The 16,832-nt window shown below is 39.7% G+C and overlaps 1 protein-coding gene across 3 annotated transcripts in view; it reads right to left on the bottom strand.

Moving 5' to 3' along the window:
• The window catches only part of CSNK2A2 (casein kinase 2 alpha 2), a 38,533-nt gene extending 21,915 nt beyond the window's left edge, over nucleotides 1–16,618 (bottom strand). For all 3 annotated transcript variants that reach the window (XM_022555832.3, XM_089903159.1, XM_089903158.1), the window contains exons 1-4: nucleotides 16,498–16,618; nucleotides 15,563–15,674; nucleotides 6,876–6,977; nucleotides 4,440–4,490 (exon numbers count right to left, since the gene is read on the bottom strand). In XM_022555832.3, the coding sequence (XP_022411540.1) occupies nucleotides 4,440–4,490; nucleotides 6,876–6,977; nucleotides 15,563–15,674; nucleotides 16,498–16,601 (369 nt within the window). In that variant the 5' untranslated portion in view covers nucleotides 16,602–16,618. The remainder of the gene's footprint in view (nucleotides 1–4,439; nucleotides 4,491–6,875; nucleotides 6,978–15,562; nucleotides 15,675–16,497) is intronic.
• Between the last annotated feature and the right edge of the window lie 214 nt (nucleotides 16,619–16,832).

Below are 16,832 nucleotides of genomic sequence, written 5' to 3' on the forward strand. Positions count from 1 at the left end.
GAAACAGAATGAAATAGAAAACCTAACATAAACTCTCTGAGCACAAAACCAAAAGGCAATTCTTTGAAAGCATTAATTAAGAGATCTCTAGCAACACTGATTTAAGAAAAAAAAAAGAGAGAAAAGAGAGTAAACGTACAAATAATATTACAAATGTAAAGGAAAGCATAATTACAGACATATTAAGTTTTTAAGTCCTAAGAGAATTCTATTAACAGCTTTATGTGAATATAATTTAAAGTAGACAACTTTAGAAATAATTATCCAAATAGACTCAGGAAGAGATAGAAAACCAGGATAAAACTTTAACCAACAGTATGTTTTAAAAAGGAAAGTGTAGTTCAAAGTCTCCCTTCCCCACCTCAGAAGATACCTACTACCTAGGTCATCCCTATTTTATATAAACTTTCAGAGAATAGAAAGGAAAAGCTATCTAACTTATGTTATGAAGTTAGTATAACCTTGATACCAAAATCAGAAAGACTCTACAATAAAAAGAAATTATAGATCAAAATTTATTATCAATTGTATCAATAAAAAATACTGAAAAGAACAGGCTGTGTCACTGTTGATTCACCCCTGATATTTAAACCAAGGACAAACCTTCTCTGGATGATACCTTAAAACCAGTTATTAATACACTTAACAGTAAAATTTAAAAAATACATAAAAACATCTTTTCCTAGTAAGATGGACACAGGACAAAATAGCCTGAAGGACACTGGACACTAAATCAACTGATTTCCCCACTTATGGCCTGTCATACTATCTGGAAAAAATAGTAATTTTCCTGTTATGATTTGCTCTTCCAAAACACACATCTACTACCTGATATTTAAGATATTTTAAGTTAACTAAAATGGCATCGTTTGAACATTCAAAGGGGACCTACAGTTTAATAACATGGCAGAACCAACCCATCCTACCTGTTTCTTCCCAAAGCTCCTCTAAAATAACTGTAAGATGGACTTCCCTGTTGGTCCAGTGGTTAAGAATCTGCCTTCCAATGCAGGGGAGGCAGGTTTGATCTCTGGTTGGGGAACTAAGATCCCACATGCCAAGGGCAACTAAGCCCACGTGCCGCAACTACTGAGCCCGTGAGCCACAACTAGAGAGAAGCCCAGGCGCTGCAACGAAAGATCCCGCACGCCACAACTAAGACCCGACGCAGCCAAATAAATAAATATTAAAAAAACAAAAACAAAAACCGTAAGAGGAACGGGGGGATTTACTCAAAATGCTAAGAGAATGGAAGAGACAACAAACTTTGAAGCTATAAAACAGATGTCCAGTTGACTTAGCAGACCAAAAAAGCTGAGAATTCTCCCAACATTCTGCCAGCGGAGGGGGCCCAGTAGCAAACACTTCACAATGAAAAACTACAGAAAGGCTCAGGAATTGGTGACCCCAGGTATCACTGAAAAAGGGCAAAGAGATTGAGCTGAAGACAGGAAAATGAGTTTAAAAACACGACACTGAAAAGGGGGAATTAAGTGAAAGTCTACATGGCACTCCCTACAGCTCTCCTCAACTTGAGGCTACAAGGGATGCCGGCAGCCAGGCTTGCACTCTTGAGACAGGAGCTGACAATCAGTAATCAGTAATTTCATTACTCTACAGAGGGAGCAGACATTCAAAAACTGTGACATTTCAGACAACTGTAACAGAGACAAAACCCAAAAACACCCCCCAAAAAGGAATTTGGAAGGAAAACAGAAAAAGACATGAAGAAGAAAACATAATGGGAAAAAAACCCCACATATTCTCAGTGAGAACATAGAAGATATTACATAAAACATAAAAGAACAGGATACTATTTTTAAAATTCAGAGAAGAAAATAGAACGCCAATATATGAAGTCTAACATTCGAATGAGTTCTAGAAAGTGAGAACAAGAAAGGGAAAAAAATAAAAGAACATTAAAAATATTTTTTCAAAATGGAAGGACATGGGTTTCTATACTGAAAAAGCCCAGTAAGTCCCCAGAACAAAGGATGAAAGCAACCTGTATGAAAGCACATCACTGTGAAATTTCAGAGACTGAGAATAAAGAGAAAATACTAAAAGCTTTCAGAAGAAAGAAAACAAAAAACCCAGATTACATATAAGATGAAACCAGAATGGCTTCAGTGGTAATAGTGGTAACAATCTCTTCAAAATTCTGAGGAAATTATTAACTACAATCTAGAATTCTATATCACGGCAAATGTATTAATTGGGAGGATAAAATAAAGATGTTTTCAGATATGCAAGCCTCAAAAAACATCAATTTCCCATGACCCTTTTAAAGGAAGCTCCTAGAGAATATATGCCACCAAAACATCCTCTTTGTAAGAAGTAAGATTTCTCTAGGAATTAAAAACTGATCCTCTGTATGTTATTAAATCAACAGAACAGCTGTCAATTTAAAAAACACAAAAATACTGAAGTGAGGGACTTCCCTGGTGGCGCAGTGGTTAAGAATCCGCCTGCTAATACAGGGGACACGGGTTCCAGCCCTGGTCCAGGAAGATCTCACATGCTGCGAAGCAACTAAGCCCATGCGCCACAACTACTGAGCCTGCACTCTAGAGCCTGCGAGCCACAAATACTGAGCCCACGTGCCACAACTACTGAAGCCTGTGCACCTAGAGCCCGTGCTCCGCAACAAGAGAAGCCACTGCAATGAGAAGCCCGTGCGCCGCAATGAAGAGTAGCCCCCGCTTGCCATAACTGGAGAGAAAAGCCCGTGCACAGCAACGAAGACCAAATGCAGCCAAAAATAAATAAATAAATAAAAATTAAAAAAAAAATACTGAAGTGAAATTTTTACATCTGTGGCTAGATAACTGGTAAAAATTCATTAAGGAAGCAGAAGCACTGAAACCTGAGGGATTTCACTATGAAGTTCCATTGAGACCAGCTTTTAAACTTTTGCATTAGGAAAATGTTTGGTTTCATTAAAGCCTATTTCTTAAGAAACACATTCGCAATCATGTACATCTTGATAAACCTCAGTTGTTCATAGCAAAAGTGTGATCAGTTACGTGCATCAGCACAGTACTCTACCAGCTAAGCACTGCTCTGCTAGTTAATGAAAAAATTTACATCCCACTTTTTAAAGTTCACCTTTAAGGAGTCACATCAACAAGGAAACTTGTTACAAGTGGGAAAAGCCATCCAATTGTCCCTCCATATTTGAGGATTCAACAAACTGCGGATTGAAAAAAAAAAAAATTCCAGAAAGTTGAATTTGCTGTGCTCCACCAACTATTTACATACCACTTACATATTAGGTATTACAAGTAATCTAGAGATGATTTAAAGTATACAGGATGATATGCATACGTTACATGCAAATACTATGCCATTTTTATTAATATATAAGGGACTTGAGCATCCTCGGGTTTTGGTATTCCTGGGGCTCCTAGAACCAATCACCAATCCCCTATGGATACCAAGGGATGACTGCACTGAATATAAAACTTGCTTATTGTTTTATAAGTCATAATATCCACTTTTGCTTATTTTTACTAATTATTTTAGAGTGATTACCAAAGAAAAAATAAATGTGAGGATAAGATTCTTTTATTTTCACCCCAAAGCATCACTCCCCATAGCATCAACTTTCAACTGCTGATTTGGTTTTGTCCTAACTTCCATCAAAACAAAACCACAAAAAACAAAAAACAAAAAAAAAAACAAAAAAAACAAAACCACAAGCCTTTCAAACACTGACAGAGAATTATTCACCTAAAAGTTCTCTAAATGCCCCTAAAAATCAACACCACTATTTGTTTTTATATTGGTTTTCATATTATGCTCTACCATGTCCAGTATGCCTGGCTCCTTATCAGAAGGTTGCAGTGTTTGAACAAAAATAAAAACAAATTCACAAAAAAACAGCTTAAAACCACACTTTTGGAACACTTTAAAGTCTAAATTAACACGCCTTATAAACATAAGAAATGTAAATAGCCCAAAATAGGGCTTTTCTAAAGCGCCGTGACTCTGTCATCTGCTTTGTACAGTGTGAATAAATATACATGCCATCTGACAGCTTGAATCCAAGGTACTATACTGACTTGTTTTCCATACAAGTCCCGTATCCATTTATCACTTCCTATCAGTAATATAAGATTTGTATGAAAATTAAAGTTAACAGCTACCTAAAACTATGTTGTCTACAACAGGAGCGTTATAAATGAGGCATTAACTTAGACCCAGCCCAGCAGCTCTCCCCAGAGTACGCAAGGCAAAGAGTGATGAGTAATTCCACCTGTGCAAGAACCTAACCACTTTCTGCATTCTGTAGTAATGCTTTAAGGAATCCAATGTTATTTCCCGCTCTCACCAATGACCTTTCCTGGCCCCCTTGTGTTCTAGAGTATCAAGAGTGCTTATCACCACCTCCCCACTCCCCATTAACCCCATGTCAGAAAGAAAAAGTATATACGCACCTTAAAATCTGTATTATTGATATATTCAAATACCAAAGCTGGTGTCTTTGACTGCAAGACAGAATATTAATCCTTTGTAAGTTTCAAACAATAAATGTAATTTGCTTCTGTTGTACTGGCCCACCCCCAAATCCCACTTAGATGAAAGAGATTCACTCATCAGGGAGAGCCTATTAAGAAAGAATCCTCTTGAAATTTTAAGTTTGGAATTTGCTTCAAAACAACTGGGGATGGTGGTTGTTGGGAAGTGGGTGGAGTATAGATGGAACAAAGTTGGCCACAAGCTGCTTAATGTGAGCTGAAGCTGGGTGATGTGTGCAGGGAGGTTCATTATACTATTCATTTTATTTTGTAAATGGTTGCAAAAGTTCATAATAAAGGTTTTGTTTTTGTTTTTTAAGAAGAGTTGTATTCTCTGACCAACCTGTCAGTGGGCCTGGCACATTATGTGAAGATTTATACTCTGCAGTGTTCCAGGTTGCCAACTACAAAAGGAGTGTTACGTTTTCATCTTGGGTTAATGAGCCAGATGCATTTTACAGAATTATCATAGGTCTTGGGAATTTATTACTGGTCTTTTTAGGATCCAGAAAAGTCTATAATTATCAGTAAGGTAGAATGTGAAATTATTGCCTTGGCTAGGGACAATTAGAGAATGTCTCACTTTACAAAGATGTGTTTCCCCCACAAATCATATAAAATCAAGTATTTTTGAGTACTATAATCTTTAATGCAATGAGTACAAAATGTTCAATATTTTCTTGTGTAAATACAGATGTTCAAAAGTCACATCTACCTAAGTAAGGTAAAATAATGCTAACTGGCAGTAACAAGCTTTCAAAATTGAGAGAAAAGCAGGGGCTTAGAGGGTTATAGGAAGAAATAAAATCATCTTGGAAATCTTTACAGCTGTGAAGTTTTGCTCAAGGAAGCAAGTAAAAGTTACCTAGGAAATAGGCCACAGTGCATGCATGCAAGTCTTTGAGCAAGCAGCAGACCTGGTGCAAGGATTTTTCACTGGCCCAACGTTGAAAGTTTCAACTTTCAAGTTGAAACAAGACCACCAGATCTCTCTATAGGCTGGGAGCAAGCCTGTCCCCCTACAAGTTAGGGGATGAGGGTTCCCTATTGGTTTTCATTCACCTTGATTTACTTGCGTTACATATCATGTAAAACACATACATGCTTTGAGTAACAAATTACAAAAATAGTAAGACAGGAATCATTAAGTTCTGTTAACTTAAAAAAAAAAAAAGCAAAATGAAGATGCTCTAAGTATAAAACTACATACTGGCCCACACTGCAGGCCATTTTCAAGGATTATGTAGTCCAGAGTTAGTCAATGTAAAATCAATCTGAGCTGATAAGGTTGGGATACATTTTTAATGCCTCAGATAGAATCCAGCATACAACCATCCTTCTCAATCTTTTCAGGGTCCAAAAGGAAAAACTTTTCTTTTTTTCAATTCAATGATACTGTGTAATCTTGGCAAATTACTTAACCTCTGCAGACTTCAGTTTTCTTATCTATACAATGTGACAATGTGGACAATAATGTTACCCACCCCACTGAACTGTTGTGGGGATTAAAAGACATGATACCATTAAACACTCAGAACAGTGCCTGGCACACAGTAAGCATTCAATGCATGTTAGCTACATTTTTATGTGGATGTCTTTAGCAGATAGAAGCAAAGACCTACTTCTTAAAAAGCTATCATGGGAGAACAGGGAAATATTCGAGGTAGAACACGTAAAGAACAGAAATTGAATGGGAAGCTTGGCTAATCATAAACACTTAAGGTTACGTTACTCCCGAGGGAGAGAGAAAACAAAATTAAACAGCACATCTAAAATGGCTAAAAATTAAGCATTTTAACAAAAATATTTAAATTGCATCTGCATATACAATGTGAGCCCCGATGGTGGATGCAGAATTAAAGACCAGTATGAGAAACAGCAAGATAGTGACCTCAAGGGGTTTGTGGGGCTGTTCAGCTCTCTATGGCTAGTGTCCACATGGAGACACTTCTTATTTCCTTCTATAAACCCAGATTTTCAAATGTCAGGCTTACTTAAGTGAGGTAAAATAATGTTAATTGGCAGTAACAAGCTTTCAAAGTTGGGAGAAAAGCAGGGCCATAAGGAAATATTCAGCAAACGTTTGTGGGCCAAATCAAAATAATGAGGTAATAAACCTGGGACAGGGATTTTTTTCTACATAAACTTTTAGGTTCCATAAAAGTGGTGGTGGCTATTTTATCATTGGGCCACCATGACTTTTTCTGGTTTTCAAAATCAGTTAGTAGTAAAGACAAAGACAATCATTCCCACTATATTATAATGATGTTTCCCAGTATTTTCAGGTTTTGTGACTTGACATACACAAACACACAAACACACACACACTCTCTCCCGCAACCACCAGGCACCTACCACAGGGTCCTTCACGGTGTCAATCAGCTTAATGATATTTGTTCCACCACGAAGGTTCTCCAGAATCTTAACCTCTCGTTTTATCTTCTTTTTCTTCACTGGCTTAAATACACAAGAGTAATCAGAAGTAAGACTCCTTTTGAAGTTAATAAATAAAACTTTAAAACAATGTTTATATCAAATGGATATTGTACTATCTTGCACACTGTGTTATGCTAAAGGGCATATCTAAATTAGAAGAAAAAAGAAAAGAAAGAAAGAGATAAAATGGGCCTTCTCATAAGAATCAAATAATTCATGGACTTATATAGCTTATGTGTCAAATCTTTAAGTAGTTACATTTGGGGCACATAAAATTTTGAATACCCATGTCATACTTTAAAAATAAAATGCTTACTAGATAACTAACTGCCAAATGGAAACTGTTATAGCTCTGAACAGCTGTCTATCATGCACTCACAAATGGAAAAACTGAAACAAAACGGTGAGACACCTGCTCTTCCAACGGGTTGCATGTAATTTTGTCTTCTAGGAGCGAAGACCAGTTCACTGACATCAAGTTACAAACTTGTTTCCCAGCTGCTGCCTCCCATGTCCTGTCTCCACTCCCATTTCCTTAATATCTAGAATCTGAAATCAGTTCAGAGCTAGTAAAACTTCCCAAGAGATCCCATTCCTAAAGAAAGAGATGATGGGTCAGCAAAGGAGAAAACTGACCTCTGACACAGCAGAGACTGAAAACTCCCACTACCTACAAACCTTTCAATCTGCTGGATAGAAAAATCAAAAACCGTAATCAGAAATACTAGCATCATGTATGTTATTTCTTGTCTTAAATGGGCTAAAGAGTTTGAAGAAGAATAAAAGTAGTTATGGAAAAATAAGCATTATCATAATCAATCATGCTTTATAAAGTACTTATAAAGTACTTAAACAGTGACTGGCATATAGGAAGCAGTCAATAAATGTTAGCTTTATTATTTTCAAAATTTTAGTTAGTAATAAATCATATTTCATCCTCACAAAATTCCTATGCAGTAGACTCAGGCAAGTTGAGCTATTTGCCCAAGGTCGCACAGCTAATTCTAAAAAGTGGGAGCAGGATTCTAATCTAGACAATCTGACTGTAGGCCTCACTCTTAGCCACTGCGCTTTCATTTCCCAAGTGTGGCTATGGAAGAAACATAACTGAGGAAAAGGAGTATTCCACCACTGAGACACTGTTATAAAAGCACAGGCAAAGAGAGTCCAATGGATTAGCTATGAAACAAGACTGAAAAAGCCTGTGTGTATGTGGTGCTGGTGGGATGGGGGGAGATGTAATATACACACATGCCAGAGAAACCTCTTGTTGGTCACCAAGCTACAGCTTGAACACACAACAAAACAGAGGGATTATGAAATACAGAACACCTGTATCACCTGTAAGAGGGTGCTCAATTGAGAGACTGGAATCTGGCTGCAACCTTCCAAGCCAGCCGCCACAATCATGTCCACTCCACTTTGTCAGGATTTTCAGTAGAATGGATCTGGCTACTGTGATTCTTCCCCACGTCCACTTAGGAATTTTACTCCTTACTTCCCTTTTTCATAATTACAGAGCTCAATACTTTGGGAAAATGAAGCACTTGAATATGAAGTACAACTTGGTCAGAAAACAGCCAGAGAAGGATATACTATGAAATAAGTAGCCTATAAGCTTCAGAAATGTCAATGTCATGAAACACACAGACCGAACAACTATTCCAGTTTAAAAAGATATGACAACTGAATATAACACATGGTCTGGGATTTTCCTTTGCTATAAAGAACATTGTAAGGACAACTGGCAAATGAGAATGAGAGCTGTAGATTAACAGCACTGCATCAATGTTAATTTCTGATTTTTGATCATGGCATTGTGGGTTATGTAAGCAATTGTTCTTGTTTTTAGGAAATAGAGGAAATTAGGGATGACTGCAATTTCCTCTCAGGCACTTAAGACATGTAAAAGAAGTATAATTATTTATATGCACACACATACACATCTATGTGTGTGTGTATATATATATACACGTGTGTATATATATATGAAAGAGTGAGAGAGAAGGATAAAACAAATGTCAGTATTTGAGAAATCTGGGTGAGAGATACGGCAATTTTTGCAATTTTTCTGTAAGTCTGAAATTTTGTTAGTAAGTTAAAAGAAAAATAAAAGCTGGCTATCATATCTAAAAATTTAGCTGATACCAGTATATTCAATGTAAGAAAATTCTAGAGTCAATAGTGTAGAATTCTAGAGTCACTATTGGAAAGCAGTTACACATCTGTGGGAGTGGCAACAGAGGGAGAAAAACACAACGGCCAGAAGAAACCTGTGTTCACCAAAATCCCTCTTTTCCCTCTAACAGGGAATTAGTACAGGGGTAACCCATTAAATAAGTTGCTCCTATGACAATGCCCCATATAAAGCCTTGCTTTGTTCTCCCGTTATTCAGCAACAGATCAGGCAGGCACCCAGTTCCTAGACAACCCAGTTAAGATGAACGTATTTTTCATTATGTCTAAAGGTAACCTATAGAGCATGTGAAGCATATTTTGTTACCCAATTGACACCTGTCCAATAACTTCCCAAACTAGAGACTGGGGACAGCAGGACAATTCTGAAGTGGCACAATGGAGTCACACTGCAGCTGGAGTTCTCACATACTGACAAAAGACCAAGAGACTGTAAGAAAAAGGAGAGTGATGTGCAGCTCAGGACACTCCCCTCCAAAGCAGGGGCACCAGGTCTCTACAGGACCCAGGCTACGGGTAACTCCCTTTACCCTCAAGCTCACTCCTCTGAACCTAAGAGATGCTCCAGAAGCTGAAAAACCAATGAGCTCCTAGGGAGTGAAAGCAAAGATTTAAATTCTATAAAAAGAATTGAAGAGAAAAAGTTAGGATTTATAAGGGAGGATCATTGCATCCGAAGGAAAATAAACCATGAATTTTTATAGAAATAAGGATGCTCTGACCCTCTAGCCCACTGTCTGCATTCATTCACCATCACTAAAGTGGAGAATACATTTCCATCACAATCTCATCATTTCACATTTCATCCTGCATGCTAGAAAAAGCCTCTGTCTCACCTAAGGTTCATTTATTCCAATTCAGAGAATATCTGGTTCTAACTGAATCAGTTTAGCTGTTTAACAAAACAAAAATTTTAAACTCAAAGTCTAGTAGATAAAATGGCAAAAAAGAAATTAAAGTATTAAATCAAGTTTCAATAATAAATTAATTTTGGCACACACCTAGAGAGAATATTTAAAGGGAAAAAACTCATTTAAAATGTTCTGTGGGGCTTCCCTGGTGGTGCAGTGGTTGAGAGTCCGCCTGCCGATGCAGGGAACACGGGTTTGTGCCCCAGTCCGGGAAGATCCCACATGCCGCGGAGCGGCTGGGCACGTGGGCCATGGCCACTGAGCCTGCGCGTCCGGATCCTGTTCTCCGCAACGGGAGAGGCCACAACAGTGAGAGGCCCGCGTACCGCAAAAAAAAAAAAAAAAAAAAGTGTTCTGTGCACGAGCTCTGAAAACAAAGAAAAACAGATTTTTTTCAGAAGGTTTCTGCTCACAGGCTAAGACTCCCAGCTATTCAGGAGAACCTTGTTCAATGTAATCCAAGAGTAAGGTCCTTTTTCTCTTTCCCTATTCACCAACATTAAACATTTTAAAACAAAAGACCAATTTAGTACTGGCTGCTTAGAAAGACAAATGTTGATAAGGCCAGTAATCTGTCCTATTTACTTACAGCAGATTCTTAAGAAGCCAGATCTGAGAATGATTTCAATTACTAGCATTTAATTGTGACTGAATTTGCAAAGTAATGTCTACCAAAGGCATAAGAATTATGACCTCAATAAATGCCAGCAAATGTTAATAGGCAAAGTCCCGTTTTAATTTCTTTCCAAGCATAACTGAACTAATAGATTCAAGGAAGGCAGGAATATAGCTCAGAACTTTCAAATCTGGGATTACTTTTATTCCACTAGCAAAGCAACAACTGCCCCACTAAGATTAATTTCATCACCTGCAATAAACAATTACAATGAACAATGGTTGTCAGGAATGTAGGATAGAGGAGAAAGAAAGCTCAGTCTGGATGATGGCTTTTATTTTATTACCCTGGTAGCATCTCTAAAATCCATCATGACTGACCTAAATATAAACATTATCTGAGCAGTGTTTATTTCTTCACAGCAAATTTGCCCCTAATCTTTCAACTCTCATCTTCTCAATTACATTATCAACGTCTTGAACTGTTTATTCTAGATTAAAAAAATTTTTTTTATGTAAAAATGTGAGGCACATAGCAGGACTTTTGAATCTCATGGAGAGGATGGTACAGTCCTTTCTACTACTGGTTCTGCTCTCTGAGCAAGCGATCAGGATGAGACTTGGAAGAACTGTATGGGTTAAAAAAGTATAAAAACACTGGTTCTTGTGGTATCAAACAAGAAAAGAAAGTAACATTTCACTTACACATTAAACAGGCTGCTGTGGATATACACCAGAGAACCCAAGTTTGGGTCCCTATAGCTCTCTGGGCTTTAACCTATCCCACACTTCAACCAGTAACCCTCTGATGTCAAATATTTCCCTTCAGAAGAATAACTCCCAAAATCATTGGAAACAAATTAATTCCATTTGACTTCCAGTGAGTGTTTGGCCATCTTTCCAGTACAGTTCAGAACATCCAGCAAATGTCCTACTTGTTTCCCTCACATCTACCAAGACTCCATGGGGGGGACCAAAGGTCGTGAACCTAGTGCTTCTGCCCCCACCAGCCATGGGACCCCGAGCAAACTGCAGGTTCCCCTGGGTCCGTAAAAAAGAGGCTGGGTTCTAGTAATATCCATGCTCCCCTATCCTGTGACTCTGTTTCACAGGTTAACCACACTCTCAATGTCTGACCCCACAACCACAATATTAGAAACAGCACTGACTAGTTCACAATTTTTAATTTTTTTTTTTAAATATTTTTTCATTTATTTATTTGGCTGTGCCGGGTCTTAGTTGCAGCACGCAGGATCTCTGTTGCTGTATGCAGGATCTAGCTCCCTGACCAGGGATCGAACCCAGGCCCCCTGCATTGGGATCGCAGAGTCTTAGCCACTGGACCACCAGGGAAGTCCCCCAATTTTTATTTTTAATACTTTAATAATACTCTTTTTAACACTTTTTATACCATGAGACGTGTAGAAACTAGAAATCACCAAAATATTTAGATAAATTAGTATCAATGTCTTGTTTCAGAACAATGTCTTGGCACACTTGCCTAATAAAGTAAATGGAGGGTAAAAAACCCAGCAGCTGATGAAGTAGAAATAAATGAGAAAGCACAGAGCAAACATCATTTTGATATAACCTAAACAGCCACCAGCCCACTATGAAGTAACTAAAAAAATCTGTAATCAACAGTCATCTCATCCTTCTTTTAACACTACCTCCTGCAAGTACAAAAATTTAAATATACCTACAAACAAGTAAGCTAAACATGCTGAAAAAATAGACTTGTATTGCCATCATTCTTTGTCTGAAGCTTGATAATTAATTTCTGGGGGGAAAAAATGGACAGCCAAGCTCTGTATAAAATAAGACTACCAACAGGAAACCTAATATGAGGATTTCCAGTCCTTGCAGCATGGGTCCAAAAGCCTGCACATTTGTTTTTTAAAAACTGGTATTGCTCTTAACTTCTACTTAGAAAATAGCAGTTGAATTCGAAGGATCCCAAGGACTCTAAGAAGAGATGAAATCCATACATAGGTGATACTCACAAAGTGCTAAAAGTTGTCCAAAATGGCCAAATGTTTTTGTCTATACCTTCCTAAGAGGTACTAAAAAGGAACTGAAAAGTTGACTTTTCAAAATCAAGATGAAACCTCAGGCACAAAAGTGGTTTTCTGCCCTGCTATATTAACCCTTACCATCCACCCCCTCCCCACCTCGGCCTTTTCTCCTCAAAACAATTTCTGTCAAAAAAAGATATAACCTCCCTACTGATTGGAAAGTTTTCTTTGAAGATTTCCAACTCAGGATCTCACTTCAGCATAGACAGAAACATTTTGCTCACCAATTTCTAAATTCCTAAAACCTCTTAATAGCCCCAATATCTTTTGATCACAAAAATATTGAGAAATCTACTGATGTAAATTAAATGATATAAAATCCCTCTGTGGTCATTCATCATCCAACCATTGTCATATATTGAAAAGGACTGGATGGAATGTTCGCCAAAAAAGCAGGCAGCCCCTGTCCTCAAGGAATGTACCCTCTGTCTCAGTCACAATGTGCACATCAATATATAATTCCTTCCTGAAGTTGAAATACAGTACGCCTAGATGAAAAGGAAGCTTTTTCTGGATTCCTTCAAATTATGAGCAACTGGCACTCTGTTAAGGAACTAATTTCCTGTGGCCAAGCACCACAACAGTAGGTATTAGTCATAACTTTGACTTATCTGAATAGGGGTACTTTACTGAGTAAAGACCCTATTCTTTTTAAAAAACAATACTTTTAATCTACTTTAATTCAGCCTGTCAGAACAAGAAAACCTGACAATACCATTAGTAGTATCTTACCCCATCCTTCAGACAGAACAAAATCTGGAGAGAAATGTCACAGGGCTTTGAAAAACAGAAAGTGAGTGTAGTTTTCACCAGTGGAAACAAGGTGGTTCAGGCTGCACTCTGAGAAGAACTTGTGTGGAAAAGATACAAGAAACAACACTTCATTAGCCAGAGCATCAAGGGGGCCTCCCAAGTCTTATTCGAGAACACTGGAACTTACTCTGTGCTCAACGTTAAGATCTTATAGTCCAGTGCTAAAATGAGCAGTAAGAGACAGGAAGAATGGGAAACAGGAGTCCTGGCTAAGGGTTATTTCAACATAGTGATGTTAGATATGTTTCTTTGTGCCTACATTTCTTGTCGGTTAAAAATAACCTTCAGCTTCCATATTGGGTTCCCTAAACATATCCTCCGAATCTTTAGAGCAGGGGAAAAGCTATCCAGCAACTGAGGCTATGAAGCTCTCTACAAGGATGACTAAAGGGCAACGTGATGCTTCCCTAAATGAACGTACTGTTATTTACATGTACACCTGAATGCTGTTCCTTCTCAAAAAAGACACTACAGGAAGTTGCACACTTACTCTAAAAATGCTACCATCGCACAAATGTTTAGACATTTTTCTGGAATTGCTTTAGAGTCAGCAGTTCATGCTTCTGAATGTACAGCAATGGAATGTGGACATTCCTAATTTCAACTTATGCCTTGCTTAAAATTTCCTAAAGAGATTTTAAGCAGCTTATATTAAAAATATTTATGCTAATGTATAAAGAAAAAAATTGTATGCCTTTGCCAGGTGATTTCTCTGAAGAGAACATTTCTTTCAATATTTATGCTTGTGAAGAAAAGCAAACAAAAAAGATCACATGACTCTGTAGGTACAATTCATATTTAGGGAAGAGGAGAGTTAAAAACTCCACGTCTTCAGTATCAGTTCCTCACTTCTTACCCCAGTGTTCCTGACAGCACAAATAATTTGCCTATTTCTCTCAACTGCAATCCTGCCTCTTCATCACTAGGCCAGGATGGTACTGCGTAATAGAGATGATCACTTTTCGGAAAGGTGATTTTCAGACAGTCTAAGCCTGACCCCTCTTTCTAAATAGGGACACAGCTGCCCTAACTCTACTTAAGATACAAAAACAGCTTTTCAATCCCACATTCTTATTCACAAAGCCTCTTCAAAATGGCCACAATGTAACTCTTGTATATGTAAAAGTGTTTATATTAACTAACTCTGGTCATCTCAAGATTTCACTAAATGACATGCACACATATTAAATAATCTAGCAATGATATGAATACCCTTCACAGATTCTAAGAATTACTTTTTAGTATACCCTATAAAACATTATCAAAGCTACACAATCACTCACCTGGAAGATAATTTAGCCAATCTTCATGCTCATTAAGATCATGCCTTCATTCAAGAGATGACAAAGGTGTATGTTTAACAAACTTAGGCTGCTAAACCAGATTCAGGCTGTCTTGTTCCCATTATTATTTGTGATTACAAGTGTATCCCCCACTGCTCCCAACTTCACTTTTACTAGCTGATAAGCAACAATGAAGCTTCCTGACACTATTGGCTCACTATATCCACCCCACCTGAAACTTTTATCACCAAAGGAGAAAAAACAATGATTATCCACTGAGGTGTTTCCCTCCACTCAGGCTTCAAGCTCATCTTCGAAGAAGCTACTTTAATTGTTTCCAACTTCCTCTCTGGAATAAGAAGCTCAGTACTCAGGGAGCTCCTGGAGTGACAAGATCTTCACGAAAAGGCTCTTCTTGCTCCCGAATACCTATTTATTTTGTAACAAATGGAGCCCCTTTGGAATTTTCACTTTGGGACCCTATAATTACATTTCAGAACAAGAACGTTCCTGAACTATCATGATTTGAAACAGGTCTGTGTATTTTCTTGAAAGTTCACAGGAAAACGGGGTGGGAGGAGTAACAGAGAGACATCAGGCAGAAGATATGTAAAATGAGAGCTTGTGCTACTCATTCTAATATGTGGCTGGAGTAGTTTATATCCTCCTGACCTGTGAAAAAGAAATTTTAACGCCACTCATAAGACACTCACCTTGAGAATTTTGACAACCACTCTCTCATTGTTGGTGATGTTAATGGCCTCAAATACTTCACTATACTTTCCCCGACCAAGTTTTCGAACCAGCTGGTAATCGTCTTGATTACTGTGAAAGGCAAGAAAGAGCGACACATAAATGCCAGGACTTGGGATTAACTGAGCCTATGCCCACTACACACCCCCATCCAGCCACTTCCATTAATCAAGCACTTGGAACTGTCTATATACATCATGCCACGACTCATTACCTAAATGAAAACCACAACATAAACTTGGCTCCCTTCACTGGACGCAGCTCCTAACCTAACTGGTCCCTCATTAACTTGGGGGAGATGAGGTAGGAAGGCAAGGGTCTGAGCCAATCTAGAGAGGTGAGCAAAGCATCACCATCCTGGAGGCTCAGAAGTGCCCCTCTGCCCACAGCACCTGCCTTATACTTCACATGCCGAAGGTAGACAGCCCCTCCTTTGAGAGTCTGGACGTCTTTAAAAAATTTCCTCCCACCCAGCCTCATTTCAAAAAACTAAAAAGGCAGAGAATTTTAATAGCTCAAGACTACAGCTGCTGACTTCCCACCCCAATAGAAACCCCAAAGCGTGAGAAGGGCCGCTCCCTCACTTCCACCAGGCTCTGGTCCCTGGACCCCTACACTTGTCAGTAAGAAAGCATTCCCTGGGGTGAGCGGGAGAGAGGGGTGCGCACGGCGGAGAGGAAGGAACGAGAAGGGGGGAGAGGGAGACGAGAACATAGTGTATGTGTGTGTGTGGGGGGGGGATCTGCCGCCCACCCCAGACCCGAGGAAGCACGGGCCCAGCGGGGAGACAGATCGCTGGGGGACAGATCGCGGGGAGCGAGTGCGGTCTGCGTCGGGGGGCGGCCGGGCGGGGGTGGGGGTGAGAGGGCCCGGCGGGGGACGGCGGCGGCTTTACCCCCAGCTCGGGACGTGAGCCTCATAGTCCCAGTACTCGCGGCTTCTCAGGCTGTTCACCTCGGCGTAGACCCGGGCCCTGCTGCCCGCGGCCGGGCCGGGCATGGCGGGCGGGACCGGGGGGCGCCGCGGGGCGCCGAAGGCGGCGGCGGCGCGGCGGGGGTCGCGGGGTGGCGGGCGGAGGAGGCGGCGGGCCGCGGACCGACGGAGGAGGAGGAGGAGCGCGGCTGCGGGCGGCCGCGCCAGGCCGGGCCCGCGGGGGCGGGCGGGCTGGGGGCGCGGGGGGCGCCGGCCGAGCCGGCCCGGCCCTGGAGCGACCGGCGGGGCGGCGGGGCG

Source organism: Delphinapterus leucas, chromosome 20, assembly GCF_059928025.1.
Source record: "Delphinapterus leucas isolate spDelLeu-1000000601 "Yukka" chromosome 20, BTC_Dleu_Yukka2, whole genome shotgun sequence".
Taxonomy (NCBI): domain Eukaryota; kingdom Metazoa; phylum Chordata; class Mammalia; order Artiodactyla; family Monodontidae; genus Delphinapterus; species Delphinapterus leucas.